The 16,237-nt window shown below is 38.6% G+C and overlaps 1 protein-coding gene across 7 annotated transcripts in view; it reads right to left on the bottom strand.

Annotated features, from left to right (window-relative positions):
• Positions 1–16,237, bottom strand: part of TANC2 (tetratricopeptide repeat, ankyrin repeat and coiled-coil containing 2) — a 384,022-nt gene that overhangs the window by 97,275 nt on the left and 270,510 nt on the right. For all 7 annotated transcript variants that reach the window (XM_043584928.1, XM_043584929.1, XM_043584930.1 and 4 more), the window contains one exon: positions 3,390–3,671. In XM_043584928.1, the coding sequence (XP_043440863.1) occupies positions 3,390–3,671 (282 nt within the window). The remainder of the gene's footprint in view (positions 1–3,389; positions 3,672–16,237) is intronic.

Here is a 16,237-nt window from a genome sequence, read left to right as displayed (position 1 = left end):
ATTTGATTTTGGGGGCAATTATTGCCCAAATGCCCTCTGGCTTCTCGCTACCGCCTTTTGGAGATGGCCTCCTTTTTTTCTGAGTATCTTAACTCTCTGGTATTCAGGGAACAGGAGAAATAAGTTAACAGGTAGGCAGCAATCGATGTGCAGCAGCAAAACAGACTACTGACATGAGCAGAGCAGGGAGGGTGGGGTGACTTACTGAACAGCTGTTTGGGGGGTTGGCAGCTGCTGGCAAATGTCAAATCCAAATAATAACTATACTGACTCTTAGTGATGGGGAAAGATAGTCTTGTATTAGAGCTTTCCTGACTACTGTACTGAGTATACTTGTAGTTAACGTAATAACGCCTAAATTACACAACGGGTCTATTTTTACAAAATGTTTTTGTTCTTTGTGTGTATGTACTAGGGGGTGGTTGATGACGATGGTGGTGGAGCCTGACGGGGGAGTCAGGTTTGGGAAGGGGTGTAGGCGGAAAGCAGATGACAGGCTAGTGCCTGCCTTGACAGCTTTTCTGTACCTTCCCAGGGAAATGACAAGGAGGGGGTGGGCTGGGGGCTGAGTGTCTGTGGGGGAAGGACGGAGCCAGGCAATGTGGTACCGCAGGCTACACTGCTCACGTCTTCCACAGCAGTGCTGCTCAGTGTGACAGGGGTAGAAGAGAGAAGACAGATGATGCAGAGATGGGAGCGCCAACGATTTTCTACCTTGTTTTCATTATTTCTACAACTGTATCGTTGGTACCACTGACACTGGGTTAGGAAAGCCAATGGAAATTCAAATAAACCTATCTAAGCTAGATGTAAATTAAACTGTGAAAAGTTAAGCCAATTGTCTATACAGACATCATTCTTAGTCATTAATGAAAGAAATTCTGCTACTGCCAGTCAAATTCCCAGTGCTGGCTTACATAATAACATATTAATGCCAAAAAACAGCTTGCACTTTATCAGTCACTTATTCTTGACCCTTCTTAAGGGCTAGTGGCTCTGTTAAGATGGCAGAGGTAGAATGTAGTTTGGTCACTGACAGATTACAACAAAAATTATTATGTACAAGGCAACTGCTAGTTCTGTGAAATTCTGATAAATATATAACCACATATCCTTTCTCCTTTGACACGGTTTTCAAGTTCTGAAAGTTAACTATCAGGCAAAAAGGAAAAAGAGGGGGGCCTGGGTGGCTCACTTGGTTGAGCATCTGATTCTTGATTTCGGCTCAGGTCATGATCCCAGGGTTGTGGGATCGAGCTCTGCGTCAGGCTCCACACTGAATGTGGAGGCTGCTTAAGATTTTCTCTTCCCCTTTGCCCCTTTACCCCACTTGTGTGCCCTCTTTCTCTGTCTCTCTCAAATTAAGAAAAAAAAAAAGAAAAAAAAAAGAAAAAAAAAAAAAGGAAAGTTAACTATCAGGCCAAATCTACAGTCACAACAAATGGACATTTATCTCAAGAACTGGAATGTCCTGGTATTTTTAGAGTGTCTCTGGAGATAAGAGGCAATGGATGTTAGAGAATAACTTAATGAACTACCTTTATAGAACCTCTGCTTTGGGGAGCACATGAACTGTTTTCTATTAACTCCTGCTTTCCCAGCCTTAGTTGGGGGGGACTCCCAGATACCTTTGCTTTCTGAGAAAGCAGCTCTTCTTGCCCTTGGGATTTATTCTGTCCTACAGGATTCTACCATTACGTTATCTCAACAGTGATATATAGAGGAGTCAGAGAGATTATTAGCTATCTGGTTTTCTTTCTGACATACTCAAAGAGTTAAAGAGTCTTGGAGTACTCAGATAAAATGTAGTCTGGTGTGATATTTAAGTGCTCAAAGGAAAACACTGGAATAGGTTGGAAAGTTAATTTCAACCACTTTTCAATTTCAAGAAGATATGTTTTTAGAATCACAGAATTTTAACACAGGAACAAATCTTAAAGATCACTTAGTCCCCACTTCCTCATTTTACAGATGAGAAAACAGATCTAAAAATTTCAATTAAAATTCTCAAGGTTACAGAGTATATATAGTCATTGGAGTGCTGGGGCTCAAAATCTGAGCTCTTGACTCTCCTGACACAATGCCAATCTACCTGAGAAAAGCTTCATGTAGAAACTAAGCATGACATTGCTTGTGAAAAAGGAATTCTTCCATACCAATTCTTACCAGACCCTGGTAAACAGGGTCTCTTGATTCAACCAGTTCTCTCTGTACACACTAGTCCTTCTTCTCCACGTGAGATGTCTATTAGTTAACCAGAGACAATGTGCCCACTTAATGACACAAGACTGTCAATTAATTTCATTAGGAAGCCAGAATGTCTGGAGGGTGCTCAGTGAGCTCTTATTGAGTTTCTAGCATGTGTTAGACACTGTAACTACTATAATCTCAAGTTTCTAGTGGTGGCTGTCTGAAAACTTATGGTGAGCTAGATTAATGATTTGGACTAGCAGAGCAATAGTTTCTGGTTTTGTTTTCTCATAACTAACAGAAACCAGGTAGACTGGTTCTATACATACAGAGTATAGGAAGAACATCTATTTTCCTCTCGTCTCCTTTATTCAGGTGAGTTCTTCCATTAAGGAGAGGCAGGACAGCAAAGTGGATAAGGGAATGGCTTCTGAAACCAGACTGCTTAGGCTCAAATACTTGTTTCACCATTTACTGGCTATGAAACCTGGGAGGTCTACTTAACCTCTTTGAGCCTCAGATCACTTATCTGTGACATGATGATAATAGGAACTACCTCTCTGAGTTGATAAGAGGATTGGATGAATTAATATTTGTTAAGCTCTTAGTGCCTGGTGCTAAGGACCACCTAAGTATTTTAGAAATAAACAAACAAGATCCTGGTGGTGATCATTAAGCTGTGCCTGGCCTGGGATGAAAGGAGCATGAATACATACGAGATCTCAGCATCCTTTCACAAGGAAGCAGGAGAAACCCTTCAAGGACACAATGAAGTTTAAGCCCAAGCAGTGCAATACTGACATCAAGAGCAAGGAATCGAATGCTGCAAGCAGACTGTGCTGGCATGTAACAAGAAGACATGGGCACAGGCTGAGCAAAAGCTGACAGTGATGGAGGCAAATGCCTCTTATAAGCAATTGCTACAGTCATTATCCAAAGGACAGACTAGCCAGACTGCCAGAGGGAAGACTCATAAATTTATTCCCACAGAAAGGTTTTCTCAGTCACACTTAGGTGACCGCTAGATATGTGGGTTAAATGTAAACAGAGTATTACATTCTTTCTCTCAACTCTGAATTAATGGTCCTCACATGCAAGTTAGGTTTTGCAGATCAGAAAATAAAAGGATGTAAGACTTAATCTATCAGAAAAACTTACAGGGCAATGAAGCAGGGAGTTATTTAAAAAGGAATACGTACGTTTGGGGGAGGCGTGTGGGCTGTCTGAGGCGATCTGTCTCATCCGTGTTCCGTGGCAGCTGAGGGCCACCAGTCTGGAGATGATGGCAGTTTTGCCGAACCCAATGTTTCCCACAATCACTACTCCTTGGTTCACGCTGGCATTTGAACTTTGAAGTTGAGCATCTATTTCGTGGAAAACCCAATCCCGGCCAACAAACACTGACTCTGTAGTGATGCTGGGCACTTCAAAGAGCAGAGGCTTCAGGGAGATATCTGGAGGCCTATAAGGTGCAAAATGAACTGGAAGGAACAATAAGAGGACACAGAACTTAGGCCCAACTGTCATTATGAAAGAAATACAGAAGAAAAGCAGCATGGTTTAGGAGACTATTAGTTCTAGTACAATGCTATTCTGGGTTACTCAGCAAATAATGCAACTCAATTTTGGTTCTACACAGGTAAGCGAGAGCAGGTGATCTAGGGCCATGGGATACTCTAGTTGGCAGAAAACAAACACAGTTAAAATGACAATGGTTTATGGAACAGTCAGAAAGTCGGGGTGAGATTCAAAATTATTAAACAGTGGGGATGGCCCAGCACCAGCAGTCAGAATGGATGCCAAAGTAGTACAGAAACAGAGTCCTTAAGGCTTCCTGCTATGCCTGGAGACAACCTTTTAGTTGTTGGATTGCGGAGAGATGTAGGGTTGGAGTCCCTGGGGGAGAGTACAGACTGTGGTGGAGCATCCAGGTGGCTTAAAGCATCAGCTTTTTACCAACCAGTAAGGATGTATTTCAGTATTTAACAACTAATAGGACCATATCAGTACATATCAGTCCTGCAGAAAGCAATGCAAAGATGATGTGTCTGCTTTTTAAAAAGATACCAGTGAAAAATAGCAAATCCTTTAAGTTCACGATGATATTTTTCTTTTTAATTTGGTAGATATATTAGTATAAGCAGAGCCCATAAAAGCTCTGATAGTTTAAAAAGTCTTCAACATGTTTAGCAGTCAAGGAAGCAGAAACCAAACTCTGACCTCAGGTCTTTGCTCCTCTACTGCCTGTATTCATGCCAATTAAAAAAAAAAAAAAAAAAAAGAGTTTTGGCCTATACACACATCTTGGAGACAACAGATCCTACCACTTTTCTCAAGATGTTTTTCTGTGCGTATGTAGTTGTAGGATGTGCTAACAGTCAAGCATGAGCTCTACTTTTAATAGTTTTCTAAAAATGCATAATAGGTGTAACTTGCTTTCAAAGATCAACCTTCTAATTATATTAACGGTAAAAACAAGTCCTGACTGACCTTCCTTAGCTGGGTTAAGTGCCCTCCTAACTGTTCAGAGAGTAGCTCTAAGATGTATCATTTTATCTGTCTAGAACCAGGTGTTTTTTTATTTATTTTTATTTTATTTTTTTTTAAGTAAGCTCAATGCCCTGTCCCAGTGTGGGGCTTCAACTCACACCCTGAGATCAAGTCACATGTTTTTCTGATTGAGCCAGCCAGTGCCCCAGGGTCACATATTTTATTTTTGTATCTTTAACTTTAAGCACAGTGTTTTGACACATAGTAGGCACTCAATATATGCTTACTGAAAGAATTAATTGAAAATAAGGTATTGTACTCTAATCCCATTTTACATTTTGGAGCATAAAAGGCCAGGGGAAGGGGATGAGGGCAAGAGAAAGGGAAATCATAAGGGGGTAAATGAGATCTATTTATACTGCTTATATTATTCTAGAACATACTTAAACCATTTATACATCATCATGTGGGATCTAGAGATGGTGGCTTACTTGAGAAAATCTGCTCGCAAGTTAAGTATACATGTATTACACTCTCATTTAAAATTCTCTGAAAGCTATTAGAATGATTAGTTTGCATTAAAAAAAGATAACAATTCCAAAAATAGTGCAAATAATTAAAAATACAAAGCCAAACTTTAAAAAGAGAAGAAAATAGTTTCCCATATCAGTTTTAAAATGTCCCAAATTTTCACTAAAAAAAAAGGGGAGCTGTGGAGCTTCAGCTACATAATCGCTTATAAGTTCCTGATTCTCATCTCTTTACCGAAACTTACACTTTTAAAATTCCTAACTCTAAGCTGATATAACACTGTATGTTAACTAACTGGACTTAAAGACTTAAAAAAAAAATCCATAACTATAATTACAGAATTCAGTGAAAAATTTGACTTTAACTTGCTAAATATATTCTTTTTAATTCTAATTCTTGTAGCTTATAGTCTATTTCACCTTTCTTAAACATTACTTTATTGAGCTATACTTCATAGATCATAAAATTCACCCTTTTAAAGTATACAATTCAGTGGTTTTCAGTACAGTTGACCCTTGAACAACATGCGGGTTAGGGGAACTGATGCCTCTTGGAGTTGAAAATCCACAGGTTAACTTTTGATGCCCCCTAAAACTTTACTATATATTTCTGGTAACATAAACAGTCAATTAACCTATATTTTGTATGTTATACATACTATACGCTATATTCTTACAATAAAGTAAGCTGGAGAAAAGAAAATGTTAGTAAGAAAATCATAAAGAGGAGAAAATACATGTACAGTACTGTCTACAAAAGTGAACCAGCACAGTTCAAATCTGTGTTGCTCAAGGGTCAACTATACATTCATAAAATTGTGAAACCATCACTATTGAATCCCTAAACATTTCTATCATCCCCCAAAGAAAACTCTATACTCATTAGCTGTGACTCCATAGTCCCCCTTCCTTCCAGCCCCTGGCAACCAGAGACATCCTGTCTTTACAGATTTGCCTATTCTGGACATACAGATTTGTCTATTCTGGACAATAAACATTATGTAATATGTGGCCGTTTGTGTCTAGCTCACTTAGAATAATGTTTTTGAGGTTCATTCATGTTGAAGCATGTATCAGGACTTTATTCTTGTTATTGTTGAGTAATATTCCATTATGTGGCTACATCACCTTTTGTTTACCAATTTATCTGACAAGTAATCTGATTTGTTTCCACTTTTTGGCTATTATGAATTATGCTGGTATAAACATTCACGTACAAGTTTTTGTGTACATATGTTTTCAGTTCTCTTGGGTGTGTATCTAGGAGTGGTACTGCTGAGTCACTTGGAAACTCTATGTTTAACTTTTGAGAAACTGCCAAACTGTTCTATTTTGCTTTTGCTATTTTTTACAGAAGTAATATATATTCACTATAGAAAATTTTAGGAATAGCAGATAAACAAGATAATAATTGTACTCCCAGTAGCCAGAGAGAAACATTATTCACATATATTCTGAGTTTTTCTCTGTACCACAAATACTTATTTTAAAAACCTCAAATGAGATCATACTATATATCCTGTTTCATAATCTGCTTTTTTTCACTTAGCAATTCCAAAGTTCTGAAAAAGTTGATTCTGTCAGACGTGCCAGCTTAGTGGTTGCTTCCGTGGTGGGACTGATTCCTGGAGCTCCTTACTCCACCGCTTTCCATGTCACTTGATAGTAGGTAACTGCTACCCACTTGGAGCTTCCAGGGCACCTGAGTGTGCTCAGTGGGCACCCAGAGAGTTACTCTGAGCTCGGGGTGAGCAGTGATAGGATTCCCCGGGAGGAATGAAAATAGGTCAGTTGGCTTGAGGTGAGTCTAACTAGGCCTAGCGAGACCTAAAGTCACACAGCTGGTTTCAGAACTAGAAATAAAACCTAATTCTGGCTCAAAAATCCAGGCTTTGTCTATTATGTTGTAGCTGCTCTATAGGATGTCACTTTAAATCTGAAAGTGACATGAATGATCCCATGGATGACCAGGACTGATTAGGCCTAGCTGATGGGCTAAGCTGTCTTCTCTCTCTTTCACCTCTCCTGTGCTTCCCTTTAGGAAGTACATGTTTGGCCGGAAATGACCTTTCCAGAGAGAGAAGAGCTGTAGAAACTTTCATTTGATTTCTGAACTAACAGACTTATCTCTTCAGGTCCAAGATTACTTTATATTTTGTATCAAAAGGGGCTTTCGTGAACATGACCAATCCTAATTTATAATATGGAGTATGCAATTGAAATTGCAATTGAAATGCTTAAGTTTTTGAGAAAAATTCTCTTAAGATAACTTGTTCTCCTGTTGACGTAATCTCTCATCATATTTTATTCTACTGAGAAAGCTCTGACATTTTAAAAAGTTATTTAAAAAATTTTCTAAAAATGTAATCAATTCACAAAAGCCTCAAGGGAAGAACAGATAAAATTAGCCCAGTACCATATGGTAAAACAACTGTAGATGCCAAGAACAGCCTAGAAACAATTTCTGTACCTCAGAACCTAAGGCTTTTGTCAGCTCTATATGATAAAAGAGAGCCCTACTTCCTATGTTCAACAATAAATTTAGGGCATACGAACAAGAAAGCACTTTGGCCTGCATTGTGGGACATGGAGGTAATGGATGTTCTCTGTGGAGTTCATATTCCTTAATAAGTGTTTGTTTGGGGTACCAGCTGGCTTCCAAGAGATTTTCTAAGGCACAAACACTGAAATAATCTATGAGAAATTACCACTGCAACTACAGCTGAGCTAAGGGGAAAAAAATGAGCTAATCCATACCACTTAGTAATGTGTGTGGCTTTCTTACTCCTGGCACTCAAGAGTTGGCAGTCCTCGGGCAGCAAGACCATCCCGTCCCTCTCAAAGCATTCTACTAAAGTATAGCAATATCCGTAATTTACTTCAAAATTCATAAAAAAAGATGCATGGGTAAAGAGATGGGCAGTTGGATAGATGATAAGACAGCAAAGTGTTAATGATACAATCAAGGTGGTGCGTATATGAGTGCTGATTATTAGGTTCTTTCTTTTTTGGTGTATCTGAAAATTTTCCTAATAAAATGTTGAAGGAAAAAACATGGAAAGGAATCACATTTCAATACGACACACAAATAAGACAAGCTTTGGAAAGTGGTTTTTAAAAGGGTTTAATAACAACTCCAGACTCAGATGGGTGTGGGCACCTCTTCAGTGTGTGCATCTCTTCAATGCAAATCAGGCTTGAGGCAGACGAATGAGTTCTCTCTAGGAAACGGTCTCTGTGAGACCATCAATAAGTATAACTACACATCTAGGCTTATAGAGAAAATGGACCTTTCTTTCACTGAAGCAAAGTGTAAACATTAAAAAAACAATAACACAAAGTGCACTGAGGCTAACAGATCAGCTCTGCCCAAATGCAAGTACAAACAGCTGCAGTAAGTGGAAAAGGAGAAGGGGAAGTGGAGGCAAACGAGCTCTAACTGGACTTAGACTAAAGCATATTTACTCATGGAAAACAATCATGAATCATCCTAAAAGGAGTCAGTCCCAGGCCTGGCAGAAGAAAGGGTGTGTGTGATACAGCCCAGGCCTGGTGCAAACAGGAGCAGGGTTGTCTTTCCTAGCATTCTCCCACAATGACTGTAAAGTCTAGCCTGGAAGTACCTCTGTTCCTCTAACAAAGGATAGTCTCAGCCTCATCCTTAGGATTCAGGACATGTGTGCCCTTCTCGACACAAAGCAGAGAAACACATGTGCTTCAGGCAAAACCTGATATCACCTCAGTCTCAAACATAAGTCAAAAAACATGCTTATTTTTTCTTCAGAAATGCTTAAAGCAGGGCAGGAGTTGATTTGTCTACTGAATTTTGAGAAAGTTCACTCTACCATTTACAGGAGTCGAATCTCTTTAAGGTCTGTTGTTTATTCCGGCTGGTCTGGATAGGATTCCAGTAGGCAGCTATTCCTACACCAGGAAATGAGTTTCTAAAGAATGTAAAGCAATTTGAAGAAGGTCCTAAAAGACAATCTAAAGATAACAGTCTGAGAAACGTTCACTACAGATAACTGCTGTTTGAGAAAAAAAAAAAAAAGAAAAGGTTAAATAAAGCAGAATCACTTTTCAGGTCAACAAGGAAACACAGCAGAGTAGGTAAAACTAGACTCAGAGCTAGGATCCCTCGGTGTGTATCCTGTCTCTGTTACTTACTGGCTGTGTGACCTTAGGACAATTACTTGTGCTCCTGAGATCTCAGTTTTCCTCATTTTAAAAGTAGGGATAACAATGACACTGTGGGGATTAAATTAGTTAATATATGTGACATGCCTAGGAAAGTATCTGGTGGTTAACTGCGTTAGCTGCTACCACCATCGACACCATCAAGACAAAAAGACATCCAGAGTAACCATAACCACCCCCCCTTTCCCTGACACACTCATTTAAAACAAAACTCAGAAAACGGATACTGAGAACATACTGACTCTCTTTAAACCCTCTTCCCTTCTTCCTTTTACTACCCAACATTGTGAAAGAGCCCTGTTTGCTCTCTTCACTTGCGCAGCAATCGTGCATTCTAGCCTGACTTCCTCTCATATTATTCAGCAGTATATCTGCTGAGACTGTTTTGGTTAAAGTCACTGAAGTATGATTGTAGGAAGTATAATTGTTAAGTATGATGATTTCTTTTCCCAGTCCTTATGCTTCCTAACCACTCCTCAGTCTTTAACACTTTTAACTAATCCCCACTTTTTGAAATACATTCCCCTCTTAGGCTTAACATGACAACATTTTCTTCTAGTTCTTTTTTTTTTTTTTAAGTATTTATTTGTTCACTTAAGTAATCTCTACACCCAACATGGGGCTCGAACTCATGACCTTGAAATCTTCTGACTGAACCAGCCAGGCCCCCTCTTCTACTTTTTTAGTCCTCTCCTTCTGATGTATCTTTAATAGTTCCTCCTCTTCTGCCCTTCCCTAAGATAATGCCAATACTAGGTTCTATATTTCATTGTTTTGTTCTTCGTGATCTCCCTGGATAGTCTCAAAGGAATAGACTAATAGCTTTCACAACTATCTAAGTGGTGATGGTTTGTATTTCTATTCCAGACCTCATTCCCACACTCCTACACAGCATGTCCAACTATTTACAAAAGTTATCCTATTTGGCTTTCTGATAGAAACCTCAAACTTCAAATGTTTCAAAGTTATTGTCTCACTCACCTTAATCTTTCTATTCCATTTATTAATAACTCAGTTAATGAAGTATCACCCATTTGCCTGGTCTTCCCAGGTAGAAACTTGGCACTCATCAGGATTTCTTCTTCCTTAACCTTTACATCTAATTTGTCACAAGTCCTCTCAATAGTTCTTGAGGACTATTTCTCAGATATAATTCCTTTTTTTCTTTCCTATTCCACTGCTACTAGAGTGGTGTACCCTTGGAGGAGGTGCTGGTCACTCTAAGTCTCAGTTTTGTCATCTGTAAAACGAGGATAAGAAGAGTATCTACCCCATTAGGTTAAATGAGAACATGTATGTTAAGTTCTTAGCTTAGAATCTTAATCCTCAACGAATGTCAGTCACATAGTTTAGGTTCTCAACATCCTTGCTTTTACTATATCCTTAAAGAGGCTTTTATTCCTCCCATATATAGAGCTACCAAATCTCTAACATGATCATGTCAACCTCCACACTCTAACCCACAAGTCGTCATCTCACCCTATGTTAATCACCGAGCCTATTAAGTCCTTATTAACTAGTACAGTTCTTGTCATTCGGTAGGTATATTCAATAACATTTAACAAATGAATTCATGAACGAAAATAGTTAATATGGATTTTCCATCCTTAACCACACAGGGAAATATGTATACACTTTGCTTTGGTAGAACAGGAGGGCTTGAGGGAGGCAGTTATAGGATGCAAATAGAGGTCTTTGAAAATCACTGCTCTGTACTATAATAATAAAAAGAAATGGATCATTTGTTTGGCACCTTTCAGGGATACATTTCTGTTTAAAGGCAACTATCATAAACCAGTGGACCATTAAATAGCAGGACAAAGAAGAAACAAATATTATTTTCCAAGCTCTGTGAATATCACAGGCAAGGCCTGGATATTGACCAAAGCACCACAATCAAGAATACTATTCCTACAGGAAGCTGGGTGAAGGGAGGAAATAGTGTCTTAGAGCTAATGCCCAGAGAGGACAGGATAGCTAGTTATTTCAGAGAGAACAGGATAGCTATTTCTTAAAAAAAAAATTTTTTTAACGTTTATATATTTTTGAGAGAGAGAGAGAGAGAGAGAGAGAGAGAGAGACCAAGCATGAGTGGAGGAGGGGCAGAGAGAGAGGGAGACACAGAATTCCAAGCAGGCTTCAGGCTCTGAGCTGTCAGCACAGAGCCCGACGTGGGGCTCAAACTCACAACTGTAAGATCACAACCTGAGCCGAAGTCAGACGCTTAACCGACTGAGCCACCCAGGCACCCTATGGATAGGTATTTCTAAAGACTATTCTTGTTTTCTTTTAGAAAAGTTACTGAGAAAGCTGGAGCCACACAAATCAGTTTAGTAACTGAAGTCTTGCTAACGCTACATGTAAGATTTATTCTTGTGCTAGAAATGACCATATTTAATTCTGCATCACTACATGTACAATACATAGTTTAGTTCAGAGAACTCAATTCTAACTACCAAGCTAGTCATTTTCTTTTTAAAGTATATATGTATTTTTTAATAATTATTTATTTTTGAGAGAGAGAGAGAGAGAGAGAGAGAGAGCGCGCGCGCGCAGGGGAGGGGCAGACAGCGAGGGAGACACACAATACGAAGCAGGCTCTAGGCTCTGAGCTGTCTGCAAAGAGCCTGATGGGGGGCTCAAACTCACGAACCGTGAGATTATGACCTGAGCCAAAGTCAGTCACTTAACTGACTGAGCCACCCAGGCACCCCTCAAGCCAGTCATTTTCTTTTTTTTTTTATTATATGAAATTTATTGTCAAATTAGGTTTCCATACAACACCCAGTGCTCATCCCAAAAGATGCCCTCTTCAATGCCCATCACCTCCCCTCCCCTCAAGCCAGTCATTTTCTAATGAGAGATGAGTTTATGCTCTGGTCCACTTCACCTATAATTTTCTTTTTAAAACTATGACATGAATTTCTATTCCTGCTCAAGATGGAGTGAAAAGGACTATATTTACCCCCCTACCCAAAACAATCCCCAAACAGACTTCTAAACAAAGTATATAAAACAATGGTTTTCAAGACACTAGACATAGTCAATGAAAAATAATGATTCCTGAGACAGGGAAAACAAATAGGCAAATCCTATGCTCACTTACTGCCTTAAAAGAATTTCCAGACCATGATGTAGGGAGGGAAAACCCATTCTGATGCTGGCAGACTCCCTGAGTTGAGGATATGGAACTGAGAATTCAGCAAGACCAAGGCAGCAAATGTTCAAAGGAAAGAGTTCTGAGAAGGTGAGAGCAAAACAGTAATAATTCTGGAGATGTGTGAAAAGTAGAGTACTGATTAGCATATATATGTGAGAAAATTGCCCAAAGCCAGGAAATGACCTATCCAAGAGGATTAGAGGGAAAACAGCCTGCTGCTTTCATAGGGCCAGAAACAGTGCCTGTTAACTTGCAGCCAGAATGGAAAACCTCACAATTTACAGGACACTGGCTAGGATATCCAGAAAGGTCTTGTCTCAGCAGTATAGAAATTTAAGACCTATAATAAATATTGTTCTGGGTCTACTCAACAAATCTTAAGGACCCAAAATTAATCATATTGTTTTCAAATAACTTCAACATTCCTGAAAAAAGTTGAAGCATATTTATAAGAATACAGGGGCACCTGGGTGGCTCAGGTGGTCGGACATCTGACTTTGGCTCAGGTTGTGATCTTACGGGCCCTGTGCTGACAGTTGGGAGCCTGGAGCCTGCTTCGGATTCTAGGTCTCCCTCTCTCTCTGCCCCTCCCCCACTCAGCTCTCTCTCTCAAAAATAAACATTAAAAAAATTTAAAAAAAATACAAAAATATCTAACATTCAGTAAGGTAAAATCTACTATGTCTGGCATCCAAACAAAGATTGTTAGGCATGCAGAGAGGCAGGAAAAAAAGAACCACAATTAGGAGAAAAATCAATCAAGTGAAACTGATCCAGAACTGACACTGATGTTAGAATTATCAGAGAAAGATATTAAAATAGTAATTATAACAATATTCTATGTGTTCAAAAGTAGGGATATGGGAGATATAAAAGACCGAAGTGAACTGTCAGGAAAAAAACCCCACAACAACAGAAATGAACAATATACTAGATGAAATTACTGATTTAACAGTACAGAAGAAAGGATGAGTGACCTTAAAGACATAGGAATATGAACTATCCAAAATTAAATATACAGAGAAAAAACATCCTCTAAAATAAAAAAAGCATCAGTGAACTGTGAGACAACTCCAAGTGGGCAAATGTAACTAGTAAGGTGGGTGACAGAAAATATGTTTAAAGAAACAATAGCTATAAAATTTCTAAATCTGATGAAAGCTATAAACTCACAGATCCAAGAAGTTCAATGAGCCCAAAGTCCAAGACATATGAAGAAAATGACAAGGCACGACATAATCAAATTACTCAAAACCAGAGATAAAAAGAAAAATCTTAAAAGCAGCCACAGAATAAAAAGACATATGAAGTACAGAGGAACAAAAGATAAGGATGACAGCAGATTTCTGGTCAGAAACAATGCAAATAAGAAGACAGTGGATGAAGAAGTTGCTGCGGGCAAGATCAAAGAGGTTTTTGCCTGCTTTCTCCTCAAGGATTTGGATGGCTTCCTGTCTTACATTGAGGTCTTTCATCCATTTTGAGTATATTTTTGTGTATGGTGTAAGAAAGTAAGAAAGTGGTCCAGGTTCATTTTTCTGCATGTCGCTGTCCAGTTTTCCCAGCACCACTTGCTGAAGAGACTGTCCTTATGCCACTGGTTATTCTTTTCCTGCTCTGTCAAAGATTAGTTGGCCATACATTTGTGGGTCCATTTCTGGGTTCTCTATTCTGTTCCATTGATCTGAGTGTCTGTTCTTGCGCCAGTACCATACTGTCTTGATGATTACAGCTTTGTAGTATAGCTTTGATCTTGCCCGCAGCAACTTCTTACTCAACATGTCTCCAGAGGCAAGGGAAACAAAAGCAAAAATGAACTATTGGGACCTCATCAAAATAAAAAGCTTCTGCACAGTGAAGGAAACAATCAGCAAAATTAAAAGGCAACCTACAGAATGGGAGAAGATATTTGCAAACGACATATCAGATGAAGGGTTAGTATCCAAAATGTATAAAGAACTTATCAAACTCAATACCCAAAAAACAAAGAATCCAGTGAAGAAATGGGCAAAAGACACGAATAGACACTTCTCCAAGGAAGACATCAAGATGGCCAACCGACACATGAAAAAATGCTCAACATCATTCATCGTCAGGGAAATACAAATCAAAACCACAAATCAAAACCATCCTCTGGCGAGGATGCAGAGAAAGAGGATCTCTTTTGCATTGTTGGTGGCAATGCTAGCTGGTGCAGCCACTCTGGAGAACAGTATGGAGGTTCCTCAAAAAACTAAAAATAGAACTACCCTACGACCCAGCAATTACACTACTAGGCATTTAACCACGGGATACAGGTGTGCTGTTTTGAAGGGACACATGCACCCCCATGTTTATAGCAGCACTATCAACAATAGCCAAAGTATGGAAAGAGCCCAAATGTCCATCGATGGATAAATGGATAAAGAAGTGTTGTTTGTATATATATATGTGTGTGTATACACACACACACACACACACACACACACACACACACACAATGGAGTATTACTTGGCAATTAAAAAGAATGAAATCTTGCCATTTGCATAACTATGTGGATGGAACTGGAGGGTATTATGCTAAGTCAAATTAGTCAGTCAGAGAAAGACAAAAATCATGACTTCACTCATATGAGGACTTTAAGAGACAAAACAGATGAACATAAGGGAAGGGAAACAAAAATAATATAAAAACAGGGAGGGGGACAAAACAGAAGAGACTCCTAAATATGGAGAACAAACTGAGGATTGCTGGAGGGGTTGTGGGAGGGGGGATGGGCTAAATGGGTAAGGGGCATTAAGGAATCTACTCCTGAAATCTTGTTTCACATTTGCTAACTCATTTGGATGTAAATTAAAAAAAAAAAAAAAAAGGAAGACATTGGAACTACAGCTTTAAATTATAGAAAGGAAAAAAAACCTTAAAATTATATACCCAGTGAAAATTTAAATTTATCTTTCAAAAGTAATGGTGAAATAAAGACTTTTTCAGAAATATAAAAGCTGAAAAGATTAATCAGCTGCAGATCCACAATACAAGAAAGGTTAAAAGCCCTCCAGGCAGAAGAAAAATGTCACTGGGTAGACATATGGATTAACACAAAGAAATGAAGAACACCAGAAATGAGAATTACAAATCTTAAAAAAATTCTTTGTGGTCTTTACAACAAATGGTGTTTGAACAATTGGATACCTATATGCAAACAACAACAACAACAAAACAAAAAAACCCAAAACAAAAACAAAACCCAACAACAAAACCTCAAAAAACCACTTTCACATATGTCATGCACCATATATAAAAATTAAAATTAATCATAGACCTCAATGTAAAACCTAAAATTGTAAAATTTCTGGAAGAAAATATAGGAGAAAATATTTGTGACCTTTGGTTAGTCAAATAAATCTTAGACACAACACAGCCATCATGACAAAAATTCATAAATTGGATTTCTAAAAGCTTCAGTCCTTCAAAAGACACTGCTGAAGAGAATGAAAAGACAAGCCATACTATGAGAAAAAATATTTGCAAAGCCTATATCTGATAAAGGACTTATATCCAAACTATATAATAAACTCTCAAAACTCAATAACAAGAAAAGAAACCCAATAAAAAGTGGACAAAATATTTGAACAGATGCTTCTTCACCGAAGAAGATACTCATTTGGTGGCAAATAAGCACACAAGATC

The sequence above is a fragment of the Prionailurus bengalensis genome, chromosome E1 (assembly GCF_016509475.1).
Source record: "Prionailurus bengalensis isolate Pbe53 chromosome E1, Fcat_Pben_1.1_paternal_pri, whole genome shotgun sequence".
Classification (NCBI taxonomy): domain Eukaryota; kingdom Metazoa; phylum Chordata; class Mammalia; order Carnivora; family Felidae; genus Prionailurus; species Prionailurus bengalensis.
Note: the sequence above shows the minus strand (reverse complement) of the source record. Positions and strands in the feature narration are given on the sequence as shown.